We start from the raw sequence: 19,262 nt of genomic DNA on the forward strand, positions 1-19,262 counted from the left end.
CGGAATATTCCAGTGCTTCACTTTCCTGTTCACAAATACAAACAAACTGCTGGTCTGAATCAACTTCATTAGGGGTTTTAGCTGCTTTTTGAAGTGTCTCATCTATCCCCTTAATTTTCAAGCACTCAATTTATGTCTACGTAACTTAATCAAGTGTATAAAAGATTCCTATTGAAGACCACTAAATGTATGGGTGAGAAACCAGAATCACATGACAAATAGCCACCTATGTGCCAACAACATTGAGGTGAAGTCACTCGGACACCACTGTCGAGACTGGTGCAGGCAGGCAGGGTTTTGTGCCAAAATTCCACAGCAGTCTTCAGTTCTCGTTGCCTCGCAGCTCTTCTTTGTCCTCTTCTGGATCTGTCTAATCTGAATTCCTGGCATCTAGAGTGCCTTCCAAATACTCAATTCAGGGGCGTGACAGGTAGTAGCCAATGGGATACTTACCACTAGGGTAAAGGTGTAACAATAAATATCTGCTGTTGTGTAAAATTAAAAAACAAACAAAATACAACTTCACTGGAAGGAACGTAAGAAAACTTTAACAACTTATAATCATAAAAAGATAGTTCCTTTTTATAACTTTAACTTGTCAGATTTTTCTTTTTTTTACTTCACTTAGTGAAATTGTTAAAAGTTGGGAAAAAGAACCCTATTGAGTTGAACGAAAACTAGCAAAAAAAGTGACTGGTCACTGAAGGGAAAAATGCTCTCTGTGAAAAGACAAAGATGGGAAGCTCTTACAATAAAAAAAGTCCCATAAAATGTTAGCAAACATCTAGGCATCATCTTTCAACACCAAATATAAAATGGAATCTATACAGCAACCACTCTCCTGCTGGGCTAATGCCTGTATCTTCCGTGGCCCCATTTTCCTTCCACAAACACCCTACAGGGCGAGGTCAGTTAAGGAAGATGTAGCCTAGCAGCCAGAGCTGCCAACTTTGGAACTGAAGAACCAACTTTGTGACCCAGCTTCGGCTCAACATCCTGTGATTCTGGGCAAATTACTTTATCACCATATGCCAAAAAAGAAAACATCTGACCATGTGTAATGTAATCTGGTGATCATGCGAAGCGCTTTAATGTCCTTAAGCTGAGTTTGCGCTATATCAAAACTGCCAAAAAACCAAAATAAGGCCTGGTTTCATCCAGGATAGTGTGTGCCCTTTCATTGCTGCCAACGCACGGCAAATCAGCATACGTTTTACATGAAAGCCGTCCCATGATATGCCATTGTGCGGAACTTGCCTGTCTGCCAGCAGTGATGGGTAAGGTCTTTTGTCCGGGTAATTTTTTAAATGGGCAGTATGAAACAGCAAAATGAGTATGGAGGGACAAAGTATTTTTAGAGGCCTTTCGATCTTACAAAGACCTTAACTAAGTGACTATTCACAGTGACACGTCTGAATCTTTAGAAAATCCAATAAAACACTCATAAACGTGAAATATCCACTGATACAAGGTAAAACAACTTGCAAGATTTCTTAAATGGGGCCAATACTGACAGCAAACAAACCAACATGGAAACTGACAATACCTGTGGCAGTAATGCCCGCAGTTCGATGTACTGGATATTGTCCTCATAAAGCTCCTTTAAACCTTCATAAAAGTACTTCTTGAAGACCGGGGCGTAGGAGACGAGGCTGATCGTAGCAAGGAAGGCACCCTCAAACCTTCTCCAGATAGAGCTCTGGGTTGGATAGGCCTGCTCGGGATTCTCAGTCACCAGGGACATGTTCCTCACCAAACTGATGAACAACAACAGGATGTGAGCAGTCAGGAGGAGATGGAGATTGACTGTACATAGACAAACGGCAACAACAATTTCTAAATGTGCATCATCAGAAATACTGAAACAGATTGCAGATAAGGAAATATTCAGCTGCCTGCCGTATCCATAGTTTGGTCTACTCCACAGTACACAAGCAATTCTTTACCTCCAGCTTTAGCCTTCCTTCGTCATGCTACTGTGTTCTGTCCCACTCGTGTGCTTGTTTTTTTGCCACATTATTACTACCCTGAAATAAGAGACTTTCAATTTGGGACGCACAGGATTCAGAGAAGTAAAGGCATACCCCTGTATGTTTAATTATTCACTAGGAGAGGGTCCACCCCAGTCCCCATGACTGTCTACATTACTTACGATCATACGCCTAACACCAAGCTTAATGTTTTCTGCAGCATGTGATATGGGATGGCCAAGGGCCTCAACTCTTCTAAAACGTTATCATCACCTGAGCACCCCCAGGAAGGCGCCAAAAGAAACAAATTACTTTCCTATAAAAAGAGATCCTAAAATTGTTTTAATGTATTTGTCCGTGTCCTTGTTGCATTCTACAGTAGCTTATTTAGTGGTATGTAGTGTTTTGGAAAGACTACTAACAAACTACTGGTTATATCAAATGAACGTGGGTGCATTCAGGGAGAACAGGTATGCAGGCTACCAAGAACTAGATCTATCAACCAGCACTTTAGCGGCATCTTTCAAACCCATCGAATCTGTCTCAACCACCTTATCTGTAATTAGGAAGGCTGGTCTTTAACAGAACAGAGGGCATTCAATGGATTTTACAGCCTGTAGGAAGCTGGCTTTTTATATACTGGACCAAAACGAGGTACACTCTATAAAGCCCTTGTTAGCTTACAGAGGCAAACATTATAACACTAAATGCTCTCTTTTGTGGTAGTATGGGCGAGCAGTAGTTTAGGCTCATCAGAGGGTGGTGCTAAGAATTTATTGTACTCACAGAGGCATTGAATGAGTCGTTTATTTATGTAAATTGTGATACAAAGAACCTAGTTATCAACCAAGTACTTTTTTAAATACTGATTTTTACAGTTAAGTAAAATGTTCTCTTAAATGCATCTTTACGCAGCAATGCTTCCCTATGAGAGAAAAGGCATATGTTGCATAGTTAATTAAGGTTGGTTTCGGGGATTCCTTTGGGACTTGGGGCATTTGGGGGACAAGGTCCAAAGTACCACCAGCAGTTACCTTTTACCTGCCCTGGTGCGTACGGGACCAGAGGTGCTGGTCTGGTTGGTAGCTCTGCGTGCTACACCGGTGGAAAGAAGGGGCCACCTAGAAAAGGGTACTAGAGGGGGACTTGGGGACATGTCCAGGAGTTCCCAACGGGGGGCTCAGGTCACAAGGGCGCAAAGCCAGTTCCTCGGTAACCGGGCTGGGGTGCTCTGTGCAGAGTGGAAAGGTCGGCCAGGCTCTGTGCATCCTAGGGACTTGTGGTTGTCAGATTCGCTAGTTGAAGGTGCAAAAATGATGATTGCTGGGCCACTCTGGTAGTGGGTTTCTGCGGTGCTTACATCCCTTAATGGCTGCTCACTCTAGGTGCCGTTAAAGACCGATTGGGCTAAAACAGGTCTCTGCTTCTGCAAGCGGTCCGGTATCCCGGGTATTGGTCCTGTGCGGCTCCGGTTGGTCCTGGAAATCTCACACTCGATGGGGGAACAGATTTGACCTTCAGGGGCACAGGAACCTCTTACTGGGGGGCGGGAGGGGCTTCTGTATCATGCTGGTTGGGTAGCAGCAACTTGGTGAACCAGGCTTTGCATCTTCAGTAAAACACACAAGATGATGGACGGAATGTTGCACAATGGCAAAACATTCACCCCCAGTCACAGATCTGGGTTTAATCCATCGTTATTTTGCTCACCAAGCCACCCCAGTTCAGACATGGCCATATGCAAATCAGTCTTGACCCTGTGCCTCATGGGAACAGTCCAGGGAAGACATGGCTTGGCAGTTCGGGCTGGACTGTTCCCATGAGGCACAGGGTCAAGACTGATTTGCATATGGCCATGTCTGAACTGGGGTGGCTTGGTGAGCAAAATAACGATGGATTAAACCCAGATCTGTGACTGGGGGTGAATGTTTTGCCATTGTGCAACATTCCGTCCATCATCTTGTGTGTTTTGCTGTTCACCCTATGTGGGAAGGTGTAACAAGGCGATGCGGAGCGCTAACGAGGAGTGGTGGACTCCCGGAAATGACCCTGTTGTGCCTCCTTCTTTGCAGACGGACCCCTGGGAGACAGGACTCGAAGAACAGGATGAGGGACCCGGCGCCTTTAAGTGGGCGTTCTCAGAGGAGGAGGAGACCACTCCCCCTACATACGTAGCAACACCCGGACTGGATAAACCCCCGGAAGCAAGATACAGAGGGTGTGACATCACCCCGGAGGAAGAACAGGCGAGGAGCGGCGTAGGAGAGCGTTTTGAACGGAGCGGAGGAGTAGGAGAGTACCAAGAACAGAGAGAAAACCCCGAAGAACATCCCGGAGGAGAAGACGAGAGATACGGAGTGCCTGGAGGCCAACGACCCCGCGAGCCGCCGTGCCACTCTCCCAGGGGAGGAGCGTGGCTGACCCAGGTACGGCAGCGTATGGCAGTGTGGGCGGGAAGGAAGAGTGTGTAAATATTGTACATAGACCCGCGTTTGTCTCCCGCGTCTTCCCCCTCCTTTTGTGTCCTTTACCCCGCGTTTAACCCCCACCTCGTGTCTGCCCTTCCACCACGTCACTGCAGGAAGTATATTGCACGTTATTTTCACGGGTGCAAACTCCCCGCCTCACCTCACCCGGCCCCACAGGTGCAACCCCTCCCTTGAGGCCATTGAACTAACGGCGTCCTTCTGTTGGCTTCCTTTGCATGGGCTCCGGAGCGGTGTGCTGCTTCCGTGATCATCCCTTCAATCCAAGCGAGGAAGACCCGAAGACCCGGGAGAAGACACCCGCGCTGCAAAGACGGATCCCAGCCAATTCGCCAGGGAGAGACTCACGTTTAGGACACGGAGAACTTTAATGCTGAATACCAAACGTGTAATCCCAATAAAACCCTCTTTACCTGCAAGACCTAGTGTCCTTCTCCTGCCTGGTTTGCAACCTGTCGCTTTAGTAGGTCCTGATCCACTTCCTCAAACCAGACCTGAGCAACCTGCCCAGTCTACAGTGGTGTCAGAAGTGGGATCTACTCCCTCGGACAGTGAAATAATGGTGGACCAGGTCATCCAGACCCTTATCGACGGGCAACAGAAGTTGGAGTGGGCCATTAGCCAACAAATCAGCACAGCAGACGCAGATCGGGCCTTGTTCCGCAGCACTATGACACAGCAGATGGACAGCTTACAGAAAGCGGTACAGACTCCAGGGGCCGCTGCCTTGGGGGACCGTAGACCGGCGGGTCCTAACCCAGCCGGAGTAGCCTTGCAGAAATACGTCGCGGGCGAAGACCCAGATGCCTTCCTGGTGAACTTCGAGAGAGCCGCCCGTGCGTGTGGGTGGCCGGAAGACAAATGGCCTTTCTTTCTCGCCCCCTTGTTGACGGGCGAAGCGCAGACGGCCTACCAGGTTGCAAACCATGCCGGTACGTCCACCTATGCCGCCATCAAGGAGGTGATACTGGATTACCTAGGGATGGACGCCGAAGCATACCGCATCCGGTTCCGAAAGGAAAAGGGGGTTACAGGGGAAAACCCCAAGACTCTGTACTTACGCCTGAAGATGGCCGCCGAGAAATGGTTGCGCCCCGACGACCGGAGCAAAGAGGAAGTCATGACCAGCATAGTCCTTGAGCAGTTCATGGAGGCCCTCCCTTACGGGACACAAAGATGGCTACGACAACACCCAGGACTAACCGCGGCCCAGGCCATCGAGATGGCGGCCAACTATACAAGAGCGGCACACAGAACATTTCCCTGGGAGACAGAGAAATCCACAAAGACGCCTGTACCAGCCCCGCGGACAGAGAAGAAGAAACCAGTCTACGAACCCCCAAAGCCACGGCCCTTCCGACCAGAGGTCACACCGATAAGGGGTCCCCAGTGCTTTGAATGTGGGGAGTGGGGACACATAGCCCGGATGTGCCCCCGGAAGAAGCCCGTCGAGGAACCCATGGAAGTCGGGTATATCCCTAAGGCGGTACTGTACACTGCCGAAATGGGACCATCATACTACGTAAGAGTGCATGTGAACCAAGTCCCAGTAAAGGCTCTCTTGGATTCCGGGTGCAGGCAATCGGTCATACGGGAGTCTCTACTGGTCCCTTCCCAAATAGGGTGGGAGGGCCAGGTACACATTCGATGCGTCCACGGGGACGTCAAAACATATCCCATCGCACGCATCTCCATCAAACCAGCTAAGGGGGAGCCCTGCACGGTGAGGGTGGGGGTGGTGGCTTCTCTGCCCGAGGAGTTAATTCTAGGGGTGGATAACCCTCATTTTCTGGCCCTGTTTAAAAGGGAGTTAGATATCCATCCAGTGGGTGCCTTCTTGTCTGCCGAGCCCTGGGTCATAGACAAGGGATTTAAGTTCGCCCAAGCCAACAACCCTGCCCTTTTCAATGCGTGGGAATCCGCTCATGTGGCACAAACCACGGCCACAGAGCAACGATACCCCCGCTTCGTTATCAGAGACGATCTGCTATATCGTGAAGGGGAAGAGGGAGACCAAGGACAGCTAGTGGTGCCGAAAGACTTCAGCGAACAGATCTTGTTCTTTGCCCACACACATCTAACCGCAGGTCACAGCGGGGCCGAAAAAACCACTCGGAATATTCTGCGTCTATTCTATTGGCCCGGCATTTATAAAGAGACAGAGGCCTACTGTCAACGCTGCGAGGTGTGCCAGAGAAAAAACCTGTCAAAACCCCCGGCAGTCCCCTTACAACCTCTGCCCATTATAGGGAATCCCTGGGAACGCGTAGGGATGGACATCATAGGGCCACTACCTCGTACCACTAGGGGCCACACCTACGCCTTGGTGATAGTGGACTATTCCACCCGGTTCCCCGAGGCCTACCCCCTAACCACCCCAACCACCAAGAACGTAGCGGAGAGACTGGTGGAACTGTTTTCAAGAGTGGGGTTTCCCCGCGAAATATTAACAGACCAGGGGACGCCCTTTGTGTCACGAATGATGGGTGAGGTGTGCAAGACCCTGAACCTGTCCCACATCCGCACTTCCGCTTACCATCCACAAACGGATGGATTAGTGGAACGCTACAACAGGACCCTAAAGTCCACACTGAAGAAGCTGTTGGGCTCGGAAAACAAAGACTGGGACAAAATGCTCCCCTTAGCTTTATATGTCATAAGGTCCCAAGTCCAGAGCAGCATAGGTTGTTCCCCGTTCGAACTTTTGTATGGCCGACAACCGAGATCCCTTCTAGAAATAACCAGGGAAGCCTGGGAAAGGGAAGAGGCACAGGAGCAGCGCTCCCTGCTTGACTACACCCAGCAGCTGCGGTCCAGACTGGGCAAATTAAGAGATCTGGCATACTCAAACCTGCAGTCAGCCCAGAACCGACAAAAGCGGTACTATGACAAAGGGAAAAGAAGGAGGGAGCTGAATGTAGGGGATTGGGCTCTGGTATTACTGCCTACGTCCTCACAGAAGTTCCGGAGTGAATGGAAGGGACCGTTCAGGGTCCTCGAGAAATATGGGGGTACAACCTATAAGATGCGAATGTCGCCCAGACGCACACAAACCTTCCACATAAACCTCCTGAAGAAGTGGTTAGGACCGAGCCCCCAGCCATCCCATCTCGTATTGCCGGAAAAGAATGTAGAGTCCACCCTAGGAAGCCTACCCATCAATCCTGACCTTTCTGAAGGGGAGAAACAGGCCTTATGGGACGGTCTCCGTCCGTTTTCCCACTTGTTCTCTGACACCCCTGGGCGCACTCATCTAGTGGAACACGAGATACACACGACCCCAGGGAGTATAGTCAAACAACGAGCATACCGCATCCCAGCAGCGAAAAGAGCAGACGTACGGAAGGAAGTCGCAAGCATGTTGGACCTGGGGGTCATCAGACCCTCAAAGAGCAGTTGGTCATCTCCCATAGTCATGGTGCCCAAACCCGACGGGTCCACCCGTTTTTGCATGGACTTTAGGGCATTGAACGCGGTGTCCACCTTTGACGCGTTCCCCATACCCCGGGTCGATGAACTCATCGAGCGCATAGGGGACGCGAGATACATAACAACCCTGGACCTGACAAAAGGGTATTGGCAGGTACCCCTAAGGGAGGTGGACCGACACAAAACCGCCTTTGCCACCGAGGAAGGGTTGTATGAGTTCAACGTCCTCCCTTTCGGACTCCATGGGGCACCCGCAACGTTCCAGAGGCTAATGAACAGAGTGTTGTCCCCACATACCAGGTATAGCTCGGTGTATCTTGATGACATCGTCATCTTTAGTCAGTCATGGAAAGAGCACATAGAACACCTGGCCGCTGTGCTGTCCTCCCTGGGAGAGGCTCGTCTACAAGTCAATGCCAAGAAGTCCCGAGCCGCCTACCCGAAGGTGAAGTACCTGGGGTTCATGCTGGGAGACGGGGTCATAGCACCCCAAGAGGAGAAGATAAAGGCTATCACCGAAACACCGTTCCCCTCCACAAAACGAGAGCTACGAGCCTTCCTGGGCCTGGTGGGATATTATAGACGGTTCATCCAGAACTTTGCGGTCATAGCCACCCCCCTGACGAACCTGTTACAAAAGAACGTCCGAAACGCGCTACCACGACCCCCTTCACAGGACGCCATGGATGCCTTCCTTAGCTTAAAGAAAGCCATCACCACTAGCCCGGTGCTTCTCAGAGGAGGAGGAGACCACTCCCCCTACATACGTAGCAACACCCAGACTGGCTAAACCCCCGGAAGCAAGATACAGAGGGTGTGACATCACCCCGGAGGAAGAACAGGCGAGGAGCGGCGTAGAAGAGCGTTTTGAACGGAGCGGAGGAGTAGGAGAGTACCAAGAACAGAGAGAAAACCCCGAAGAACATCCCGGAGGAGAAGACGAGAGATACGGAGTGTCTGGAGGCCAACGACCCCGCGAGCCGCCGTGCCACTCTCCCAGGGGAGGAGCGTGGCTGACCCAGGTACGGCAGCGTATGGCAGTGTGGGCGGGAAGGAAGAGTGTGTAAATATTGTACATAGACCCGCGTTTGTCTCCCGCGTCTTCCCCCTCCTTTTGTGTCCTTTACCCCGCGTTTAACCCCCACCTCGTGTCTGCCCTTCCACCACGTCACTGCAGGAAGTATATTGCACGTTATTTTCACGGGTGCAAACTCCCCGCCTCACCTCACCCGGCCCCACAGGTGCAACCCCTCCCTTGAGGCCATTGAACTAACGGCGTCCTTCTGTTGGCTTCCTTTGCATGGGCTCCGGAGCGGTGTGCTGCTTCCGTGATCATCCCTTCAATCCAAGCGAGGAAGACCCGAAGACCCGGGAGAAGACACCCGCGCTGCAAAGACGGATCCCAGCCAATTCGCCAGGGAGAGACTCACGTTTAGGACACGGAGAACTTTAATGCTGAATACCAAACGTGTAATCCCAATAAAACCCTCTTTACCTGCAAGACCTAGTGTCCTTCTCCTGCCTGGTTTGCAACCTGTCGCTTTAGTAGGTCCTGATCCACTTCCTCAAACCAGACCTGAGCAACCTGCCCAGTCTACAGAAGGGTATGCCCAGACGTGGGTCTCTTGCTCCCTACGCCACTGGAGTCAAGCTATCCTGGCTGAAGACGGCTGGGTCAAGACTGATTTGCATATGGCCATGTCTGAACTGGGGTGGCTTGGTGAGCACAATAACGATGGATTAAACCCAGATCTGTGACTGGGGGTGAATGTTTTGCCATTGTGCAACATTCCGTCCATCATCTTGTGTGTTTTGCTGTTCACCCTATGTGGGAAGGGTATGCCCAGACGTGGGTCTCTTGCTCCCTACGCCACTGGAGTCAAGCTATCCTGGCTGAAGACGGCTGATAGCCAGAAACCGGTCCTAGGATGCTTGATTCCGGTCCAGGGAAGACATGGCTTGGCAGTTCGGTCTGGACTGTTCCCATGAGGCACAGGGTCAAGACTGATTTGCATATGGCCATGTCTGAACTGGGGTGGCTTGGTGAGCACAATAACGATGGATTAAACCCAGATCTGTGACTGGGGGGAATGTTTTGCCATTGTGCAACATTCCGTCCATCATCTTGTGTGTTTTGCATCTTCAGTGCCAGTGCACTGCAAGGGAGTAGCTCCTCTACTCCGAGGGAGATTGCTGGCAGTTTGCGAAGGGCTGGGCATCTACCAGGGTTTTGGTGGTTGCTCAGCTGCAGGACGAGTCACTCGGGCACGACTGTCGAGACTGGTGCAGGCAAGCAGGGTTTTGCGCAAAGGCCACAGCAGTCTTCAGTTCTCGTTGCCTCGCCGCTCTTCTTTGTCTTGTTCTGGATCCATCTAATCTGAATTCCTGGCATCATGGGTGCCTTCTAAATACTTAATTTAGAAGCGTAATGGGGAGTGACAGGTAGTAGCCATTGGACTACTTCCCTCTAGGGTCCCTATACCCGCTGTAGGACCTATTCCTGTGCCCATGTTGTGTCTTCACTTTTCTCTGCACCATGGCATGCAGCCTGAAATGGCAGTGTGCATGATCGTGCTGAGGGGTCCCTTAGGGTGTCACAAAATATGTCACAGTCCTTAGGGACTCTCTTTAGCGTTCTTGCCATAGGCACCAAGGGTACTATTTACTTGGGACTCACAGGGGGTGCTAAAGGTGTTGGGGGAGCAAATGTACAGTTTTAGGGAAAGAGATCTGGCACTGTGGACCTAGACAGCAGGAACCCAGTGCAAGTCTGTCAAAATTGCATCATAAACCAGGCAAAAAGTGGGGGGACCACGTAAAAAAGGGGAACTTTCCTACACAGCCTTATTGTGGAATGATGACATAACAAGATAATATTGCATTCTGAAAAAAATCAAAAGTGGACCAAACTGACCTTAACAACTGCAGACCTATTTCTAATATCCCTACCCTGGCGAACCACCTGGAAAAATCTGTTCCCATTCAACTCTGCAACCACATTGATCATTTTCATCTATTAGACCAATTCTAATCTGGGTTAAGCACTGAATCTGCTATGACACACATTGTAGATGATGCATTAAAAATGCTGGACCAAAACCAAGCCTGTCTTAGTCCTCCTTGAGCTATCATTGACATTTGATATGGTTAGGCACGCAAATCTCCTAGACCTTCTGGAACAACTTATGGGCCTTACAGGTGTAGTCCTTAAATGTTCTCCTCCTACTTCTCACAGAGTCACGCTTAATCTCCATCTCATCCACGCCGTTCACACTTGGGATCCCACAGGGATCATCTCTTTTGCCCTCCCTCTTCAACCTATTGAAGGAGCCCCTAACAGATATTCTGAGCTAATCTAACATCCAATAACACATGTACGCGGACGATACTCAGCTATACCTAAAGTCTCCTCCCCTGATGACATCAGCTCCCTCAACACAACACTAATGGAAATTCAATAACGGCTATCAACTAATCACCTCAAACTAAATACTCAAAAAACTCTAATCGCCCCACCCAACCATGCACTGATAATCGAAGAATGGCTGGAACAGCTTACAGCCCACAAATCATTGACTCCGCAAAGTCACTGGAAATGACTCTTAACAAGAGCCTCAACATGCAGGAACACATCAGTGTCTCCACCAACGATTTCAAGCACGCTGTTAAAACCTTAGGGATTACCAGGGTGGATTAAGGTAGAACAACCCTATCTGGACCGGCCTGATCCAAATTTGCTCCTTTGAGGGCCTCGCTCAACTCGGCTACTAGACTCATCACTGGCTCAAAAAGATACAACCACGTCATTCCGGATCTCAAATCACTCAACTGGCTCCCTTATGAAGCAAGAACTCAGCAAAAAGTTGCCAGCATGACACATAAAGCCCTCCACCACAATACCACAAATGATTTCATCCAGAAACTCGGACTCTCAAGCGGCTCCAGAGCAACCAGAAGCTCCAACACATTTCTCTTAAAACCTCAGAGATCCCACAAGAAGAAAAGCTACAACCATGCCTTCTCTGGGAATGCCTGAAGAATCTGGAACTTGTTACTTCATAAAATTAGAACAAATCCCTTGGTCATATCATTTAAGAAAGAAGTCAAAGAATTCCTTATGAACAAATTTCCTCTCTAGATCACGACTCTTATCTCCCCAGTCGCTCACATGATTAATTATGTATGGCTACCTAACGCGCTTTTCCGTGCAACACCAACTTTAACCACCTGCTTCTCAGCACTGCCTGGAACCTGCACTGGCCTGAACACTGACAATATGTTATTAACGAAGGCTTTATGCTATTTGTAAGTGAATTTGTATTAAATGTGATATTACTGCTTTTGCTACTCTGCACGCTGTAATTCTGTAAAGCACTCTGATACCAACAAGGGTCATGTTCGCGCTGTGAATCACTATTAAAATAAAACAATAAATAAAGTGTGGATAGTGTAGAGGCAACTAGAGAACGAGATAAGGGATTTCAAGGCCTGAAAATTATGAAGTAACCCCGAGATAGGATCATATTCCATTCCGCAAGCTAACAAGCAGTTCCTAGTGTGATAAAAGATTGGCAAGAACGCTTATGTCTTCATGGGAGTGAGGAAATTGCCATCAATAGAAGTGAAACCGTAATATACTTAGCATGGTTCAGGGAACCACAAGTGCATATGTAGCCCGGTCTCATCACACATGTAGCACGGTCAGTGAAAAATCTACTAGTACTTGACAGAGATAAGGCTTTCTAAAGGAGACAGGCAAACATGATTTTTTCCACAGTAAACGATGACAACATTTTTGACAAGTTTTATTTGATTTTGACCTTTTTGTAAAATGTACTTGAATACTTTCTTCTCTGTTCAAGACTTCTAGTATTACGCCAGCTGACCTTTTCTTAGGCTGGTTGATCCCATTATGTCAAATGTCTCTGTTCGCTCTGCACTATAACAGGGCATCTCCACTGACTCATTCAGAGCCAGTTCCACATTGGCAACATCATTCCAGGTGCAACTAGCAAGGTGGGAAGGGGAGTCAGGCCATTGTAAGCATTTGATATGACCCAATGTTTGGGGAGACAAAATGCTACTCTGACGCAGGAGTTAAACATCCTTCCACCAATAGAATTCTCATTCACAGTGTAGAGATTAGCAAAATGTACAACTGTGATGTCATCAGCAAACACAGATCCAAATTGTCTGCCTCTGAAAGAGCTCTTAGGTAAGGGGATTACTTGATAGTACTTTAAGGATTTAGTGAATAAACATTGCCTTGAATAAGATACTGAGCACTAAAAGTTTGGTATGCTTTACATAACGCTCAACTTTACAGCATCAGGTCTCACCCAAATTGCCATGTTTCACAAAGATACTATCGCATGAAAACTACTGATGAGGCAAATCATCTAGTTAGCTATGCTATTCTGTGTCTTACAAAAGTTTAAACCCCACTCATAAGACTGTGGAGAGGTGTGGTGCAGTGGCCAAGGCAGCTGACTTCAGAGCACACGTTTCACGGTTCGATCCCTGGCTCCGGCAGCAGCTCAGCTCATTACTGTGTGACTCTGGGCAATAGCTCATCTGTAGCCATATTTAGGTGGGTTAATACCGGCCGGTAACGTTGAAATTCGGTAAATGTCACCGTTACGGACCGGTATTTAGGGATTTGAGATGCGATTCCTTATTTTGAGGAATCAGTAAATTACTGATTCCTAAAGCCTATGTGGGTAGCACTCAAGTGAGTGCATTGTAGCCATAAGGATTCGTTTTTTACCACCAACTATTAGTTGGTGGTAAATACCGAATACCTTTGAAAATAAATTTTTTTGCTTTTTTCTCAGTGCCATGTGGCACACATACATGCCCTTAGGTCATGTATGTGCGCCACATGTGCACACATGCACGATTCAGGGGTGCAACAGGGTGTCAGTATGACACCCTTCCACCCTTGAATATGTGCCTCCAGGCCCATAGGAATGAATGGGAATTACAAAATCCGTAAATACCGATTTGGTAATACCGAATATTACCGAATCTGTAAAATTTACTGAATTATTACCTACATACTATTTACCGATTCTGAAATACCGAATCGGTAAAATTCGGTATTTTAGAATCGGTAAATAGAGATTACCTACAAATGGCCCTTAATTACCACAACGGCCCCCAGCGCCTTGAGACCCGTATGGGTGAGTAGTTCGCGCTTTACAAATACGGATTTACATTTTATTTTCTTACACCAGCAGAAGAAACAGTCTCACAGATAGAACCAGAAGTAGAGAAGTATACCAGGAGTCTCCTAAACACAACTCACATTACAGCATGATTACTAAGCCCATAAGGGCTCCTCGGAGGACTAATACAAACCATTAGCCTCAGTTACTCCTGAGAGATAATTTCTTTGCAAAGCCACCACTTTCCAGAGAAATGTCCACTTATCAACCCACCTGTTATCAAAAGCCTCAATGTCACTCAGCTGCTTCCGGTAGCTCTCAAGCAACACCCAGTCCGAACAGTTAGGCGGTGGTGGGCCCACTGGGGGAGGATTGAAAAACTTGAACTGGACCAAACCCACATTTCTGAAGCAAATGTAACAATTGGGCAAGTATGAGGCCTTCTCCACTAGCCACTTGATGTTCAGAATGGCAAAATCATGCAAGTGCAAAGCTGCTCCTACATATGAAAGGAAAAGGCAGACATGGAGTGAAACGATGGTTACGACAAAGTCTGAGCTTGCAAGAAGTGAATCTTACATATTCAATGATACAATATTAGTATTAAGCTTATTACATTTTAACATACAACACCAAATAATTGCTTCTGGTCCATATTAGAAATGCAATAGGTAGCCTGTGTTAATCCATAAAAAAGGTATTTTTCAGTGGTACGAGAATCTTTGTCAGTTATATGAGTAGGTTTGACCAGAAACTGATGACAAGAATGGTCCACCTACTCTCGTTACAAAACCTATCTCACTTTCCCCCAGCCCTCAATCTGGATTTTCAAGTCTTCCAGAATATTTGTAGTATCCACTTGAAAGGTGTGTAGGTTTTAGAGATCAGTCTTCTATTGGACTGTTGGAATCCAACAGTCCAATAGAAGACTGATCTCTGCTAATTAAATCGGACCCTAAGTTAGGGGATCTGGCCTCTTCTGAGGCGGGGGCAGTGGAACAAGGGGAGCTCTTCGGGCACCCCTTTGTAAAGGAGCTAGGAAAGTTTGTGGCCACGTTTACCTCACTGGACAAGGCCCAGTCCAGCATCAAGAGGGTTTTCCAGCCCCTGGTCTCTCAAAGGGCCTGTCGCAGTAGGGGCCGAGCGACTGGCCTTGATGTGCACTCCGTTCCCAACAGGGAACAAGGCACCGGACGTGGTCAGTACTCCACCAGTGCCACTTACTCCAAGGTCTACCCCACGATGGAGCAACGGTTCAGAGGTTGTGGTTTCAAGAACAACGCCAATGGAGGAGGCAATACCAGCAAGTGTTTGGCCAGATGCGCATCTTTGTATCGGGGGTTGGCTGCCGCGCTTCAAAGACGCTTGGGCAGGTATTAGAACAGATGCTTGGGTTTTGCAAACCAAGGTTTCACATAAAGTTCTACGACACCCCTCGTCAGGGGTCATGGCAGATGGAGGTTGCTGGCTGGTCATCAACCTCAAGGAGTTCAACGGGTGGTTGGTGTACCGACATTTCAAGATGGGAGTGATCCATCTGCTCAGGGATATTCTCCTTCCATCCAAATGGATGGTGCATCTGGACTTCAAGGATGCGTACTTGGTGGTTCCCATTCATCCACCGCATAGGCGGTTCCTCCAGTCTGCTGGAAGGATCAGGTGTACGAGTTCTCCGCCCTTCTGTTCGGTCTGTCCTCGGCACTTTGTTGCTTTACACCATGCCATGGGAATACATGTGCATTGCTCTCCAACTCATGTGATGCTTCTCCTGCAAATAAAGTGCTCTTCAACTTGTTTTCTCCTCGACCGTTGCTTCTCTGACTCAGTTTTTTTTTACATTTGTTAATACCTATTCTGCTTTGATTGCCAAAGTTGCTACCCCTCCCACACCAACTTCACTCCCCCACACACACTTTTCTATTGCTTCCCAACCCCTCCTGGTCATTTAAAAACCCAGGTTACATTTTTGGTGGGGCAACAACTGCCGATAGCTGGCAGGCCACTTTGTTTTCAAAAAGGCTCTTTGAATAGGTTGAAATATTTTTATTTACTGCTCCAGTTCGCATTTACTATCTTGGAACAGGTAAATAAACAAAATACCGGGCACATCATGCTGTGTGCTGGTGCATGTATGCGTCATCACGCATTCACATATGACATTAGACTAGGTATATCCATTGGCAATTGCATGGGTATTGCCCCAACCCAACCTTCTTTTCTCAAAGTGCCATTTCAGTTTGGACTCATCCATATGCAAATCAGTCTTGATCCTGCTCCAATAGGGACAGTCCAGCCTAAACTACCAGGCCAGATCCTCCTTGAACTAGAATACCAGCAACCCAAGACAGGTTTCGTCCTGATTAAGGCTCCCCAGTAAAGTATAGCATCATAGAATCATGATGTGTATACATGCATATACCTCATAGCGCTCTTTTTCATATTTTGATTTTACTAATGCTGCACAGCATCAGCCAAAAGCATTTTTCTTTGGCCAAGAAGTCACATAATCTGCAAAAGAGCTAGCAAAACCAACAGATAAAAAAGAACGATCTATTGGCCATCTCAATGCTTGTTAATTCATGTGGGATAGTAATCTGAAAAAATATCAAAAACATGCATGGCATTAATAGTCATTAGTTTTTCCTCCATTATTACATAACACAAACTTGATTTCACAATACATTTTGAATTTGTCATTACTGTACTTCTTCATCATAGTTTATTTTTGCACTTTTTCTTTGAACAATGAAGAAAATGTACAGATGTCGGACCACAAAACGTAGATGGACCCCTAGCCTTCTACAGGGAGGTAATAACCACGTCTTGGTTCATATCTTAGGCAAACCTCAGAATGTATATGCCTGGTCGTGTTATTACTTTTTAATGGATAACATCATCTAAGGCAGAACAATTTCCCTTTGCAAATGGATGCCATGGATTGTAGATGCATTCTAAATGTCATGTTGATGATGATCTATGAAATATTTGTAAAAAAGCAGTTCTAGTGTCAAGCTCATTTGTATTGACTACGACCAGCTCTGAATACCATTTCACTTCATCAGTCTCTCTCAACCTGCTCTACCTTGAATTTTTGCACTGCATGACCTCTTTGAGGGATTAGCCATTTGCACCATCTATTTATTAAACCATCTTCATCAGTTGCTCATGTGGTTCCGAGAACCATAGTGAAGATCTGAATGAGGGGACAAACACATAACATATTAACTCCCCTCCTAATAACTCCCCCGCTAATTACTGGACATTTTGTAATGAGGTCCTTTGTATTCTCATCAGACGTGTCTGTTGTTCAGGGATGGACTGGTCAGAAGAAGGGTGCTGATCTATTCTAGGCTGGTGCCTACAGCATGGAAAGCTCAGCCCCTCAGTGCATAGTCACCCTTGCCTCCTTGAGGACAGAAAGAGTTTATAAACTTGTCTAACAGTGACATAGTTATTTTATCACCTTTCCTGCTCACATGACTACATTGAGAAGCCCCAGGAAAGGTCTATCCTCCATTATAACTTTGACAGCACAAGAGGACTCCCCCCACATGGAGATCCTCCATAGGGACCAGCTCAGGGCGCAGATTTACGACTGTGAAAAGAGCACCCGTAGGCTAAGGAATCGGCAAACACTGTGCTATACATTAACCGAGTAAAATAACAGAGTACAATAAAGAAAGTAGGCTGAAACAAATGCTGAATACTCACATAGGATTCTTGTCCCTGACATGGACAGGTTAGAACCCATGGACTGCGGTACATCTTCAAACTCATCTGCATGACATCACGATTTGAGAACTATTCCTATCGCAGCGGAACCTACACACATTCCCCTCACAAACAGGTCACTTTGTCCAAAGTCCCATAAACACGAACACCAGACCCCCTCTGAATTTGACAAAACCAGCTCTGCAGCCTAAGAACGGGTCACTTTTTCCCCACTCAATACCCCTGTTCGATTATGGCTTCTCAGTGAGTTAGATACATCTATTTCATGCATCATGTCAGCCAGAGAATGTTAATATTCTTCCCCACAATCTGCCCACTTTCGTTCACGAGTTCTGGCGGGCTGTTGCACTTGGTACATTTTGTTTAAAACGTATCTCTATTCCACCATTGTATTTAAAGTCAGCATGTTTAAGTAGTAAATCGATTTTTATTAGCAGAACACTCAATGCGAAAATACATTACAGTATCGCCTACAACAGCCGCGGCCCGTGGAGGGAGTTGCAGTGGGGCAGGCAGGCGGGGCGGGGGAGGGGTAGGGTGGGGGGTGATAAACACCAGAATATGGATGATTACAGGTAAGTAAACAATTAAATTAATAAAACGAATTTCGTTCTGTGTCCTGCATCGCAAAATGCAATGCAGGGCGCGCTATGGGTTTAAGGGAAGACTCTACTCCTGGAATGCTCCTTGCTTCCTTTTTGACCATCTCAAATGAAATTAGGACCTCCCTTGTGAGGCAATTTTAGAACAGTAAACAGAAGGGAGGCTGGTTTGATTCTAAATGTACTACGGCTTATGCCCTTCTAAAGAAGGAACTGCATAAGAAACCTAGATGTGCTGAGGAAGTTGGCAGGCTCAGGAAAGAGTCTAAAATAGCTATAAAAGATAGAAAGACTATGTTGAGAGTAGAAGCCTGGGAAGCCTTGCATCTAGCTTCTAGTAGGAATTACAGCGCGGGCTTCTGGACGATCATTAGAACACCCTTTCTTAGGGAAGAGGCTGGTCCGAAGTTGGAAATGGCAATTCCTGAATCGGATTGGATTAGGCATTTTTCGAGAGTGTATGAGGGTGAGGGATGGGTGTGCTCTCAGACACCCTCCCCAAAAAATTTGTTTTTCACCTTGGAAGAAGTTGAAAAAGCCCCATGTGTAAGCCTGGGTGGAAAGCCCCCTGGCCTGGATGGTGTCCCCATAGATATTTTTAAGGCTACCCCCTCTTTGTGGGGCCCCCTCCTGGTCAGGTGCTTAATGCCAGCTGTGTCTCAGATTTCCTGCCTACATGGGTGGAGTCTGTAATAGTCCCCATCTATAAAAAGGGGGCTAGACAAGACCCGGGTTGTTATAGGCCCATTTTAGATTCTTTTACAAAAACAGTGGGTCGGATAATTTTGGACCGGCTCTTGGTATGGGCCAGAGAAAATTCTATTTGATTTGATTTACAGTATGGCTTTCCTCTCTGGTTTGGGCACAGTGGAACAG

At 47.4% G+C, this 19,262-nt stretch overlaps 1 protein-coding gene across 8 annotated transcripts in view; it reads right to left on the reverse strand.

Annotated features, from left to right (window-relative positions):
• Positions 1-19,262, reverse strand: part of LOC144808497 (adenosine deaminase 2-like) — a 405,785-nt gene that overhangs the window by 146,586 nt on the left and 239,937 nt on the right. For all 8 annotated transcript variants that reach the window (XM_078673640.1, XM_078673641.1, XM_078673637.1 and 5 more), the window contains 2 exons: positions 14,326-14,551; positions 1,547-1,757 (listed from right to left, as the gene is read on the reverse strand). In XM_078673640.1, coding sequence (XP_078529766.1) covers positions 1,547-1,757; positions 14,326-14,551 — 437 coding nt within the window. The remainder of the gene's footprint in view (positions 1-1,546; positions 1,758-14,325; positions 14,552-19,262) is intronic.

The sequence above is a fragment of the Lissotriton helveticus genome, chromosome 1_1 (genome assembly GCF_964261635.1).
Source record: "Lissotriton helveticus chromosome 1_1, aLisHel1.1, whole genome shotgun sequence".
Classification (NCBI taxonomy): domain Eukaryota; kingdom Metazoa; phylum Chordata; class Amphibia; order Caudata; family Salamandridae; genus Lissotriton; species Lissotriton helveticus.